The sequence below is a fragment of the Hibiscus syriacus genome, unplaced genomic scaffold, assembly GCF_006381635.1.
Source record: "Hibiscus syriacus cultivar Baekdansim isolate YM2019G1 unplaced genomic scaffold, ASM638163v2 tig00000477_pilon, whole genome shotgun sequence".
Classification (NCBI taxonomy): domain Eukaryota; kingdom Viridiplantae; phylum Streptophyta; class Magnoliopsida; order Malvales; family Malvaceae; genus Hibiscus; species Hibiscus syriacus.
Window position 1 is genome coordinate 5,365,342 of NW_024061790.1, and position 14,782 is coordinate 5,380,123.

At 33.5% G+C, this 14,782-nt stretch overlaps 1 protein-coding gene across 1 annotated transcript; it reads left to right on the plus strand.

Annotated features, from left to right (window-relative positions):
- The first annotated feature begins 7,986 nt into the window (after nt 1–7,986).
- LOC120207220 (ubinuclein-1-like) lies at nt 7,987–14,406 on the plus strand. Its single transcript, XM_039206741.1, has 13 exons — nt 7,987–8,429; nt 8,698–8,784; nt 8,866–8,958; nt 9,103–9,179; nt 9,638–10,247; nt 10,784–10,883; nt 10,969–11,078; nt 11,160–11,243; nt 11,890–12,021; nt 12,649–12,783; nt 12,881–12,928; nt 13,404–13,505; nt 13,861–14,406. The coding sequence occupies exons 1-13, from the start codon at nt 8,160–8,162 to the stop codon at nt 14,323–14,325; spliced, it is 2,313 nt and encodes a 770-aa protein (XP_039062672.1). The 5' UTR covers nt 7,987–8,159; the 3' UTR covers nt 14,326–14,406.
- Nucleotides 14,407–14,782: the final 376 nt, after the last annotated feature.

Consider the following 14,782-nt stretch of genomic DNA (forward strand, 5'->3'; position numbering starts at 1 on the left):
ATCTTTCATCTTGAAGTTGAAACTTGACTTTAAAGTTGCAAAAATTATGTATGTGAAAAATGATAAATGTGATACTCTTAAGTATGTCTAAGATGTATGCAACATGAATTAATTCTAGTTTATCTCCTGGATGGAGCCTCATTTTTTGTTTGTCGGTCTTATCCTTGGAATCGACCATGCCCCATTTTCTTCTCGGGTTGCTGACAATGTTACAAGGGAGTGTTACAAGTTCTATCTGATCACTCGGACTATTTGCTTTCAAGAATATGAAATGCTCCATTATTCTGACATTGTTTATTCTTTCTTCAATAGAGGGAAAATGAGCCTCACCAGCTTTAAGGACCTTTCACATTTGAGACTGTCCTGTTTGAATTTTTTTTATCCTTTCTTTTATTTTAGGAGGAGAAAAAAAGAATATAAGAATTTTGTAAAACATTGCCCCTTAATTCAGGCTCACAATTGAATTAAATCATAAACATGAGTTCACATAAAATCAAAAGAATCAATAGCACTTTAATGCTTTCAGAGTTGTAGCTCTTTGACAAATATCCAAATCGATGAGTTGGCTTCAGGTTGGCTTCCTATTTTCTAAGGTTTCGACCACCAAAATGTCATTTTTCTCAGTCATGTTGAACATTGCAACATGCCCCTATTTCTTGGCTTGGTATTTTAATCGGATGCGGACAAAATGACACAACTAGCATAATCAATTATTAGACCTTCTATTTCGGTTCTCTGAAATCTTCCATTTGTTCAAGCTTCGTAGATTTCTCTAACAAAGGCAGTGCCAAAATATCGATCTAAAAATGAAATTTCTGAGTACTCGTGTGAAATTGACTATAACAGGTGTTCTTTAACTCCCTTAGTCCATCTTTACCGAAACTCCTTATTTAGATAAATTTGATTTAATTTGCCATTGTCTGGATAGTTGAAAATTATCCATAAAGCCAAGGCGTTTAACCAATTGATCTAGAGGGACAACTCAATATTATAATCACCTTTATCAGGCTAGCTGAATCTTATCCATAAAGCCGGGGTGTTTAACCAATTGCTCTAGAGGGACAGCTCAAGCTTTATTGTATATATATTATAATAACCTTTATCAGGCTTTCTGAATCTTATCCATAAAGCCGGGGCATTTAACCAATTGCTCTAGAGGGACAACTCAAGCATTATCGTATAGATATAATATTATAATCTAGGTATACAGATCCAATTTCTTAAGTTTGTCAAGAAGAACCTATTATAGTCTAAGTGTTGTTGAAAGTCAAGAAATCTCATCTTTAGAGTTCAATTTCCAAGAAATTGACCTAAACTAGATCCACCTACTCGACTATTGCATCTGTGAAGATCATCATCATCATTGAACATCCTTAACAAAAGCATAGTAATGTCATATGCAATGGATGCCCCATGTTGTCCACTCCTATGCATACATAATACCAAGCCTCTTATTCATTCCTTTATAAGAGGGGAAGGCTATATCGGTTCTTGTAAGAAAATGGTATGGTGTTTGAGTGTGTCTTCTGGGGTAAAATCAAGGGTCGTTATCATGTCGCTTTGTCAAAGATCTATAACTCCGACAATTTACAAAGTTTTTTAATTCAGTTGATATTCAAAGAATTTTAAGTTGTAAATTTGATTCGATGCTCAGTATAAATTCATTTAAATATCCTAACAAAAATAAATATGAGAAAGTTCAAAAAACAAGTTACAAAAAGATATATGATAAAGTTCAAAAAAACAAGTTCAAACAGGATGCTGCAAAATGGAATAAAGCCTCATTAGGATGCCCCATTATTCATAGAATGTTGAGTGTCTAATTGGATTAGGGCCTTTATCCGTATTTGCTCTTCATTTCTCGATCATTTCACTTGCCATGGCTCCTTTTGATGTACCCTCAGACGCACAAATTTCTACTTTGGGAGTGTCCCTGCTTTCATCATTCTTTTATGAGACATCTCTTGTTAGTTAATGTGAATGTAATGAAAAAGAAAAATAATACGAAATATGCAAGAATGCATGATGCATGAAGTTTCGAGGTACTGATCCAAAAACGTATATGTTATTATAAATAATCTTTTTTGGGACAAAAGTGTTATTTCTTAAGAGACAAAAACACCCTAAAAATACATTCTAACTAAGTCTTTTAGACCCCGAACAACTTCTAACAGGTTGACTAATCTTCTGTCTTCGTTTGTCACCGGTTGAATACCTTGTCGAACCGCTCCGGCTTCTTTCGCCAAGTCGTGCAAGTGATGTGTCGCTTTTTGTACTTGTTCCAGTAAGTCTTGAATGATTGTATCTCTGGCTTTCACTCTCTGTTGAACCTACTCCTTAACGAAAATTCCATTGGAGCCCTCAATCGATAGGAACTATCTGAAGTTCATTTGTATGTTTCTTGAATTCATCAATAATGGCCTCCAATTTCAGTTATCGCTTTGTTATCCTATTCTTGTTGTCTTTGAAGGGACTCTCCAAGTCAGTAACCTGTTTCTCGTCTTATCCCTACAACCTTTGCCAACCCATTTTTGAAAAGTTAACTTTTGATGTACTTGATTGTGGGCACCACATCTTCTTGATTGAATGTGATAATAGTTGCCTTGCCGATTGTCCTCCTTCTCTTTCAGAGTATTTTCTGACCATAGTCGGACCTCTGCATTTTTCATCTTTTGTATTATAACCCCTTTGTTCATTAATGCAAACTATTTACATTTAACAAACACGTTTTTATGGATCAACACCTCTTTTGAATGATATAAATGATAAAATATAAAATAAAAGAAAAAAAGAAAAAATGAAATGAGAAAAAAAAATTTAGTGAGATAAGGATAATAAAAAAAATACTAATTAAAATAAAAAGTCATACCCCACATGATATCTACCCTACATGTTTATTATTCCTACCCGGACATGATCTCTATCCCGCATGTTAATTTTGAACAAGTCCTAACCGCATATCTTTCTAGTTCGTATGCTTTGAACAAAAAGTAAAGCAGGAAATAATGTAAGCATCCTAGGTTTTGAAATGAAGTTTTGTAGTGGGATCTAACTCCTTGTAGTCTCCCGGTTTAGGTTCTAAAGAAAGGTACCCGAGTTCTTCTTACCGATGCCCTCTTGGGCTTGCCAGACCCTTAGTCCTAAGCCTATTACAAGCTTATGTGGACTAAGTTAAACTCGAGAGGATACATTCCCTTATGTCTGCACGGAGAATAAATTCACACAAAGACATAAGGTATAAGAATCCCGAAGGTTACTTGCTAGGCCCGCACGAAGAATAAATTCTCACGAAGGTATCGCTTTTACCCCTACTTAAAAAGGGTTCGAAGCTCGGGTATAGAGCCTTAGATTAAAAAAGGTTTAAAAAGCTGAAACCATAAAAAATGTAGTAAAACTATTAATTTGAAAAGATAATCAAAGGTAAGTAATAAGGATCGAAAAAATTAACTTAAAATTTAAACTTACACTTTTCACTTAAAAATACAACTGGAAATTAACTTTAGCCTGACTCACTTACTTGTTCCTAGCAAAGTCGCCAAGCTGTCGCAACCGTCTTTCGGGTGGGCCCGAAATTGGACTTCGACTTGAATAAAATGTTAGAGCCTCCATCAATCATTTATTTTTAAGAAAAAATGAATTGATCAGATACCTCGATTTTTTACCTGATATGCATCTTACCAAATATATGTCGAATTCAGGAATCGGTTACAGTCAAGGAACCCTTGAACTGCCTTTTCGGTACTAGTCTAATTTCTAGTTGTCTTAATTGAGAAAATTGAAATTTAAATTGAAAGATAAAAGTTCGATCCAAATTACTTACCTCTGATTGATTAAAATAACCCTAAAAGTTCAATAAAATGTTAGATTACAAAATAAAAAATACTTAATTAAACAAAAGAAAAGACAAAGGTTAAATTACGATGCCTTAAATAGAAAAAAAAATAAAATGTGGACATGATGGGAAGTAGAAATTAATAGAGTGGAAAATAAAAATATATGAAAGCAAATCGCATCTATTGAAAACACAAAATAATTAAAACCGTAAACAGAAAAAAGGTCTATTAAATTTAAAATAAAGAAACGCCAATTGTAAAATTAAACATAAATGAAGTAAAAAATTCCTAAGATTAAAGCAAAAATAATAAAGGAAATAAAAAGGCTAGTATTAAAAAGGAAAGTAAATGAAAACAAAAAAAAAATAGTAATAAAAACAAGTAAAAACCCAAAAAGTCAGCTAAACTTAAAAAATAAAAATAAATAAAAAATAGAATGTCGAATTGTGAAAAGAAAAAGAAAAAAAATAAAAAAGTATAAATAAATAAAATAAAAAAGAGAAAAATAAAATAATAACAAAAAATTAAAACAGAATGTCGGATTATGAAAAAAGAAAAGGAAAAATTAATTAAATCAACAATGTGAATAAAAAATAAAAAATAAATAAAAAAGACTAAATTAAAAGAAAGATAAAACCGAGTGGTGGATTTAAAAGATAAAATGAAATTAAAATTGAATTAAGAGCTCGAAAAAGAATTTGCAAATAACGGACGAACCAATTTGCAATTAACCCCTCCATTGTGTGAAAACACGCGGTTCCTCTAGGGAATCCGGTCGAAAGCGGGCAACGAGTTGAGTATATAACCTAAAATCACAAACACTTCATTTTTCATTCATTCAAACCGAATAAAAAACCCCTCCCCGCTTTTTCTCTTAATTGTTCTTCACCAACGAAGAACACGACCGTCTGGGTTCATAGAAAACACAGAATCCGGCCACTGCCGCCTCGCTGCCCGCCGTTCATCGACGACGAAACCCAAAAAGTTTTGGTTTTTTCGAAAGCTTTTCACACCCTCGTTTCAAAAATTCAAAAATCAAGTTTGTTTTTGCAAAATAGCCTCAGAGAGGGCTAGATCTAGAAAATAACTTTCGGATTCCCTCCCCTGATCATCGGTCGTCTTTCCTTTTTGGGTTCTTTTAATCAAAAACAAAAAGAAAAAAAAACAAAACAACCCACATGCAAGCGAGATTGAAAGTCGAACAAGGTAATAATGATACCTTTTTTATTTCATATTTCCTTTCGAATGTTTACAATCTTTGCTATGATTTCCTCGTATATTTCTTTCGTATTTCCCTTTTTTTATTTGTGGTTTTATATGTATATATAACCCTAGGATTTCTATTTTTAGTTCAGTTTTTAGACTTCTATTAGAACTAAACTACTTTGGTTTCGATTGTTTTTTTGTCCCACGAAATCACGCAGCCGAGTGCCGATAAAGACGGGCGGTTGGTTGCGGCTGGAATGAAGGGTCTTCAACCTGTCGTTTTGACCGTCGGATTGCGGCTTGTAGATCCAACGGTGCCAGACATGCGACGCTTGAAGGGGTAGAGGCAAAAGGTTAGGGTTTTGAAACCTTAATTGGTTCGAATTAGAGATTAGGCCGATTCGGGCCTGAGTTGGGTCTCGAGCCGGGTCTTTCTCTGAGTCTGGATCTAGGTCTGCTTTGTAATTAGGCTTACTTGGTGGGCTGCTGAGTGTTGGTCTTGGACTGCTGGGTCTGTAAATGCTTGTAATTGTTGGACCTGATACAAAATAAAATATAATAAATATATATGTTCAATACTATATAATATATTTATATTGCATAATATGTGATTTATATCATAGGATATATACACATTATAATTATATTTATAAATATATTATATAGTATAAATAAGCACATAAGCAATATGAACATAATATAATATAAATCGGGTTGGACGAAATTGTGTATCTACAGTTATTAAAAGTACTTTTAAACATCAAAGATAGGAAAAAATAAGGAAAAATAAGACTTACCTTCGGTTGAAGTACTTAAGGTGACCAAAGCCTCTTTTCAACAATCTTAACAGTAGAAGACAATAGGATGAGAAGGGGACAAACATGGCTCCATTTAAGCTCCATTCAAAGATTGAAATGCTAACCTTTCAACAACAAAAAAAAAAAAGATTAAAATGCTAGATCAGAGTAAGTGAGCCGAATGGTCTCGAAGCATATCTATCGACATCAGAGCCTTTTCATGCTAAATGGACCTTGGGATCACATTTAGAGACTAAAAAGGTATAAATTGAAAATTTTGGGCTTCACTAATCGATAATGGTGGTGGCCAAAGATTGTTGATACGATAGTCGGTGATGAACTCTCGTCGATTTCTAGGTTTGCTTTGACGAATTTAAAAATAAAAAATGAAATGAAAAATAAAAAGAGAGAGAGAGAATAAAAGAGCCTTTTTTACCCGGATGAAAATGACATCGTTCTGGCATTTCGGGACTCGTACCTTGATCTAACCCGACCTTGGATCCACACTCTTTTGGAAGAAAATGGGTAATATTCATTTTGATCCTCCCTACTTATGCCTAATTCAATATCATTTTCATCCTTGTTTTATGCATTTATTTACAGTTTTGACCCTTGTGTTTTTCTTTTCTAGTAAATAGTTTTAGCATCTTCATAGTTGAATAAAATGATTGAATACAATTTGAATAATTTATTAATAATTTGAAGAAATTGGGTTATTAATCCACTGCTAATTTTTATGAACATTCGACATACGTTATTGTTTGAAAAAGAAAAAAAAACTGGAAGCGAGATTTGATACAGCCACACGGGCTGAGCTTTATAATCCAATAAATTATTAATTTTTTATTAAATTAATATTAAATATTAAAATAGGGACTAAATTAAGGAAATAAAACATGTTGGATCTCGAATAACAAATCTCGAAATTTTTTAGCGAGATATCCAATATTCTTGCACAAACTATTAAATTATCATTAAACTAATAAATTGTTTTCATGAATAGATTAATAGAATTTTTAAATATTAAGGATTTATGGAATTATTTCAAATTATAATTAATTCAATAGAATGTGTAAGTTTTGAGGATTAAATAAGAATTTACCCAAAAAGTAATTGCATTTACGAAACCGTGCCACATGTCCAATGATTTTAATTATAGGGTAAACTACATGTTTAGTATCCCAACCATCACTTTTATTCTATTTTGGTTATAGAAGTATATTTTTTTTCAAATATACCTAATGTTATATTTTAGTTTAATTTTGGATGCTCAATGTTAAAAATTTAATTAAATGCTGATGTGAAATTTTATATATTTTAAATGATGACATAGCATTATCTTATGATGACAAATCAAAATCATTATTAATTTTTTAATGACGGGTGACCAAAATGAAACCAAAACTAAACGTTAGGTATATATATATTTTTTAAAAATAGTTGCATTACCAAAACAAAATAAAAAGTGATAGTTGAGATACTAAACATGTTGTTTACCCTTAATTATTATTATACGAAAGCTGCTCTCAATCTAATGTTGGGGGCAGCCTACTATCTTACCTCCCCTTACCCCATTACATATGGGAACAAGGGACAACCGTTTGTTTGTTATATTAGAAAATGAATTAAAATTAAAATTGAACTAATATTATTATACTAATTCAAAATTTTGTTTAATTTGTTTAAATAATATATAAATGTATATTTAATTTTTTTTATTATCAATTGCATATTAAAAGTAAATTTTTACTAATAAAATTATAGATTTTATCACATTCATTACATAGATAACATGAAATATTGTATGTAAATAATAATTTAGAAAAGTATAAAAATAAAATATTTTTAATAATTAATCAATTGAATTAGATTCTAATTTATCTATAATACTAATTTAATAGAAACCATTATACAAATAATATAGATAAATAGTATGGATATAAATACTAAATTTACTAAATAATATCACTAAATTTTTTATTAAAAATACTGAATTTACTATACATAATTATAAAAATAAAAGAAGATCGAAGATTTACCAAAATTATATTATTTCTTTATCTCCTTTTAAAAAATAAAATAAAAAAAGCTAAGTTCCCAATTTGTTTTCCTTGAAATTCCCTGTTTGAATTTGATGTATTGGCCTGTGAGCTTTTCTTTGATGCGAGGTCAAATTACTGTTTTAGAATTTCGTACTTAAGATACAGTTAAGATTGAAATTTCCATTCGAATTTCAATGCAATGCAAGCAATCTTAAACTAGGCCAGCGTCTCCTTCCCAAAATTATTCAACCCTCTGGGTTTTACCCGACCCATAATTCTTCATGGAAGATAATTGTGCTGTTGGCGGTGAGCCGTCGAGAGTGGTTGCACCGAAGATGGTGAAGGCTGGTGACCGCCAGGTTTTCACGGTCGAGCTCCGACCAGGAGAGACAACGTATGTTTCGTGGAGAAAGCTTGTCAAAGACGCCAATCGGGCCCATGGATCTTCTCCAGCTTCCGTTTCCGTTGCTGCTACTACGTCTGTAGTGGCGGTGCCAACACCTGAGCCGCCGCCGAATGCTCACCCTAACCTCCAGTCCCGCATCGCTCCCGTAAGACGAGCCGCCTGTTCAATCCCTATGTTTGCTTTCAAAATTAATTTTCTTTTTTTTATGTTCTTAACATACATAATTACTCTAATTTCGACTCTGTAGTTTTGTGGTAATTTGTTTAATGAATTGTTCTTGAATTGTTTTTGGTATATTTTAATGCAATACTATTGTTTGCCTGCCTAGAAAATATGGGAAACTGGAAGAAAATCTGGTAATTGCTTTTTTGTCCCATTTTCAGCCGTTCTTAATCATGTTTGACATTATTCAGGGACAAACGGTTGACAAAGAAAAGAAAGATGAGCCAGCCCCAAACCGTTTTAGTGCTGTTATTGAGAAGATTGAACGTCTTTACGTGGTATTTATACGTTTTTTTGTGTTTGCTAGAATTGTGAGATGCACTTTTAACATGTTAATGTGAATTGAAATTCTTTTTCAGGGTAAAGATAGCAGTGATGAGGAAGAACTGGATGAAACTCCAGATGATGATCAGTATGATACAGAAGACTCTTTTATCGATGATGCAGAGCTGGTAAGTACTAAAATTTATTATTTATATTTTTAGTCTGTCGTATTGGTTTTACGCTACTGTAGTTGGTGCCATTCTTATCATAACAATGATCATAGAATGCATTTTTATTGGTTTATAATGTTGATTCATTGGTCGTTTATGCAGGATGAATATTTTGAAGTTGATAATTCAGCTATAAAACATGATGGGTTCTTTGTTAATAGGGGAAAGTTGGAAAGAATGTGAGTTTCTTTGAACTGTTATCATTTGGCTTCTTCTCCACCGGTTGATGACAGCTTTAGTAATGATCCTGTTTAGATGCCTATAAATATGCATCCTATGGCATACCAGGAACACCATACTCCATGCATCTCTTATTGGTTAACGTTAGGTTAATTAATGAATTCTTCTCTTAAATAGGCAGAAATTTGGGTTGAAGATCACAACAAAATGAGATTTACAGTTAGGCTTACAACTTTAATTCCTGATATCATGAATTTTGAGATTTTAGTGGTTGTCAGGACCCCTTGCCCCTTTTATACCATATTTATTTTATGTTTCTTTCTAATTGCAATATGGGTGAAGTATTGTCTTACCATACCAAATTCTAGCCTTTCAATGTTGAAAGCTCATCAGTAGTGGATTTTTTCTAATTTTGCTTCACTGATTTCTTTTATTTATTTTCCTTCCATTTTTCAAGAATTGAACCTCCTGTGGTACCTAGCCAGCAGCCCAAGAAAAGGCGAAGAAGAGATGCTGAAAAACTTCCCAATGAAAGCGACAATGGTTGTGTGTCAAATAAACATGCTAAGGCAGCAAAGATGATGTCAGGGAGGCCTGAACCGCCTCATGCGAAGAATAATTCTAAATCTCCTCAGAATTTGACTGCATTTGATGAACAATACAGGGATGTAAAAGCTCAGAATCAATTATCAGTATCTGGTGTTCCTTCCAAGAAGAAATATTCTGAGACAATACTAGCATTGGATTCTTCATCATATTTTAAAGATCCAAATGGTGGCACTTCTGTACCTTTGGCAGATGTCAAGTATACTGAAAACTCGAAGATAGGATTTCCGCCGTCAAAAAGTGTTGTCAGTAACAACTTGAATGATGCAACTGGATCCTCTCATGTTTTGCCTCAGAAATACCATGATAAAAGTGCTCTCATTCAATCCAAACCTCAACATGAAAAACTAAGCCGAAATGGTGATAAACTTGAACAATCAGTTCGAACAAGAGAGAACAATGGCGTTTGTGAATTGCCAGACATTAATGTTTCTGATGGCATACATGCTATTCATACAGCAGTAAGTTATTCTCTTTAATCTTAAACATCCTTTTTGGTTATTTGTTCCATTTCTCAAACTTTCCATTGTTTTTTTTTTTGCTAGTCATGAGTAGTAGCTGCCTAACCTAGTTAGAGTTTTGACATGAAGACGGTTTCTGCTAGTGACAGCCTATAATATCTGAAACACTCGGAATTAAGTGGTTTTACATGTATATGTATTATGGTAATAGAAAGCTCTAATATTGACTTACATGAGACATATTCAACTGAAAGATATTAGCCATAGATATGGAGACAATAGAAACAGTTCTGAGCTAATTTGTTCTAGACTTCAAGTCCCACAGATTTTATTTTTATGTGTCTGGACTCTGGACTACTGGGAACACCCTGGAACGTTCAGAGATCCCTTAGACTTCTCTCTGTGTATTGCAAGAAATTAAAGTAGAAGCTACTGCTTTGTCCAAATTATCATCCATCAGGGAGACATGAGAAATTAGTTTTGTATTGTTTACTAATGCTATCATATTGATTTTGGTTGTGTAATATGCCTTTCAGAAATCTTCACATATGGTGAAAAAGGATGGCTTTACTCTTAGGCCCAAAAGTTCCGTGCTTGAAAAGGCCATTAGGGAGCTAGAGAAGATAGTTGCAGAATGTAAGTGTATATGAGTCTTGTAAAATATAATCATGAATAACACCTAAAGTGATATCCTTTTTCCTTCCTGTCTAAAATTTCACAGCAAGGCCGCCTGCTAATGGAAATCAAGAGGCTGATGCTTCATCCCAGGGGATTAAGAGGAGATTGCCTAGAGAAATAAAGCTCAAGCTTGCTAAAGTTGCTAGATTAGCGGTATGGGACTGTCAATTTTGTTACAATGGGATGATGCCTTCAGGAAAGATTTTACCAATTTCATTTTGATAATTGTGGCAGGCAAGCCAGGGGAAAGTTTCCAAGGAGTTACTAAGTCGCCTTATGAGCATCCTTGGTCACTTAATACAGCTAAGAACACTTAAGGTATCAGACACCCTACAATTTTTCAGTTACAGTTCCAACATTTTGCACCTAATCAAGTTCATGAAGGGTTTGGAATATTATCATATATTGCATGCCAACATACCGATAACACCCAAGTGTAGAAATATTTTTCTGTTAAATTTTCCTTTCTACTGACAGCTTTTGCTTTTAATTCATGTGATGTAGTTTCTTTTGTTTCGGTGAAGGAACTTTCCTATGCCTTGTATTGTGACATTTGGAACTGCAATTATGGTGGCTCTGCAATGTTAGTGCATGCATTTTGGTTCTTGAAGAATTTTTTTTGCTTGTGGTTAAAATCCAAGTTCTTTATGGACCCTATTTTAGAACCATACTGTTTGAGAGAGACTGTTTGTTGGCTGTCAAATATGTGACTGACCTTTTGGACTTTCGGAAGAGTTCCTATGCTTTATCATCTTCATGTGTCAAAATGCAGAACTGGTAAATGGATTAATGAACCGGGATTGCGTAAATATTTAGTGCATTACTTTTCTTATATATTTTATTTATGAAGGATTAGACCCCTTGTTTGCTTTTAGTGTTCCTTTCCAATAAATTCTTTCTACCAATTTGGATCATCATTGTCAATTACTCTTTTACGAATTTGGGATAAATATTTGGGATGCAGAGGAACCTCAAAATCATGATTAATATGGGTGTCTCACCAACAGCAAAGCAAGAAAAAGATGCTAGATTACAACAGATCAAGAAGGAAGTCACTGAGATGATAAAGACAAGACTTCCTCCTTTCGAGACGAAGGCTTGTTTTACTCTCTCTCTCTCGTCTCACCCCTCGTTATTCTGTTTTTTTTTAATTTTATTTACCCTCTCTTTGTTGCTCCTAATTCAACAGTCTTTCACCTTTTCCCCCTTTGTAATGAAATATAGCTTTTATTTTGCTTTGCTTAAGATCAAAAGCAAAAAAACAATTCTTTCCTACACTGTTTCACATAGAGCTTGCAATTTTTTCCCATATTCTCACCCCATGCTGGTATACTTGATATTATATCCTTATTTCCATGTGAATTTTCTTTAGATACTTCATTGTAGATCCATGACTATTCTTCTCTCTCCTTCCTAGTATATGAAAATCATGGACTTTCATCTTGTTCATAGTTTTTTTTTATTAAAGATAGACCTCATTAAAAACCCCCTTCATATCCTACATGTTATATCAGTAACATGAAGGACATAGGAAGGAGGAAAAGAGCACCTCTGAATTTTATTACTCTGAATCATAACGTACAACCAATTCCTAGTCATATACTGCTTGACATAAGACTTAAAAACATAAAACAAACTGCTTGACATCTTGTTCATAGTTGGTACTCTATATTATCATTTGAAGTTGGAATATTTAGTGATGAAAAAAATGCATATTTTTCAGATATTGGAACAGCAATCCAGAGCTTCTGATGATTTTCAAGAAGTTGGTTCTGAAGAAAGAGTTTTTAGAAAAAAATTTAGCATGGACGCACCACTGGAGAACAAGATTTGTGAACTTTATGACCTCTATGTTGATGTAATCACATATCCCATATTGACAAATTCATCTTTGTTGGGAAAGTCTTATTCGTAATGAATCTTATCTTCGCTTTTCTATCGTTTATTTGCTGCAGGGATTAGATGAAGATGCTGGTCCACAAATCAGAAAGCTTTATGTAGAGGTTAGGGACTAATCAGAAATCTTCATATTGCTCGCTTTTGGAGTCTCTGAATATGGACAAATATGCTTCTGCAATTATTTTTTTTTGTAATAGCTTTTGATGGTATCATTGCTCTTGCCATTTGGACGAGAGTTGTGCATGAGATTGCTCGGTTTCTTTCTATTCTACTCACCTTTTCTCTTGTCTTTTCCTACCTAAAAGACACCTTCAATTGCTAGTTGCTTAACAGAATTCATAGAGTTTATCCTACACGGTCACTATTGTTCTTCAAATAATTTGAACCAATCTTGTGAAGTTCTTCAACTCATGTCCTGAGTTAACCTTAAATGGATATCTCGTTCTTTGTTTTGACCATGTTCCTTTTGCTTTTAGTTTGTTGGTGATAAAGCTAATAATTATTGTTTCTAATGCTCAGTTATAGTTCTACATTTTCTGATACATTATTATCTTACATTTGGCGTTCATCTTTGAACAGCTTGCACAGCTGTGGCCAAATGGTATGATGGACAACCATGACATTAAACGTGCAATTTGTCGGGCGAAGGAAAGACGTAGAGCAAGGTACAATAGACGTAAGGTATGTACTCTTCTCAGCATTTTGCCATTGTTGCGATATTGTATTTTATCAGTGTTTATATGTTTTCAAAAGTCTTGCATATTGAATGCAAATCCATTTTGCAAATATTTAGCTTTGAAGTTTTGCTAGGCTTGGCTATTGAAGATCTTTCTTTTCCAAACATTTAGCTCAACTTAGCCCATGTTTGTAATTCTTGGGTTTTCAGGTTCAGATGAAGCAAAACCCGATGGATACTGGGTGTTTTGCTTGCCGTTTTTCGACGTGTCTCCGATTTATTGATTGTTGATTCCCATTCTCCTTTTCTTCTGGTTGATTGATGTTTTCTTATTGCGTGTTTTTTTTTCTTCCTTAAAAGGATCAAGAGAAAATGAGGAAAAAGATGTTGGATCCAGGAGTGGAGAGTGCTCGAGTGGATTCTTCCTCAAGTGCACAGTCACAGCACACACAGGAGAAGTCGGCTAGTGATCCTGGTATTCGATCTTTACTTTCAATCCATAAGTCGATTTCCATCACAACAACAGCTGCTGTCCATGTTCCGAGTCCCTCAACAAATGATTCCAGTTTCGACAGACTTAAACAGGATAAGTTAAAGGGCATCTCAAGTAGTGCCATGGATGATGAATTCAAGATGGCGGATGCCTCACTGCCAAAGAAGAAGGTAAAAAGGAAGCCAGAATCGGAGTTGGATGAACCTCATTTCCAGCCCGAAAAGTTAGCTCCACAACAAGGCACCAGCGACCGGCACAAGTCCATCAAACAGCCGACGAATCTTGCTCCAAAATCAAATGTTCCGGCGACAGCTACGGGTTTCAAACACTAAAAAGCTAACATCATAAACACTCGATTCTCAGCTTTTTAATTTCCATGTTGGTTACATTATGGAGAGCTTCATTGTTCCCGAGTTCCATAGTTGTAAATAAATTTTTTGTAGGAAATAGCGAAATGGTTGTACGGCAAATATAATTTTCTAGGAGCTTCAACATTTTTAGAGGAGTTTATACTAACACGAAATTTCGCAACTTTATTAATTTAAAATTTTAGTATTTTTATTGCATCCAGAGCAGTGAACAGTATTTGATTAAATTTACAGTTAAATAAAACTAATTTGTATTTATATAAGTTTCTATTTTTTTAATATTCAAGTTATTTTTGAGCTAAAGATTTATTTTAATTTATACTACATGTTAGGAAAATATTAAAATAATATTCTTTCAAATGTTAAGAGTATTTTTGCTTTTATTTTTTATATAATATTTAAATAAAATAATTAAAAGTTA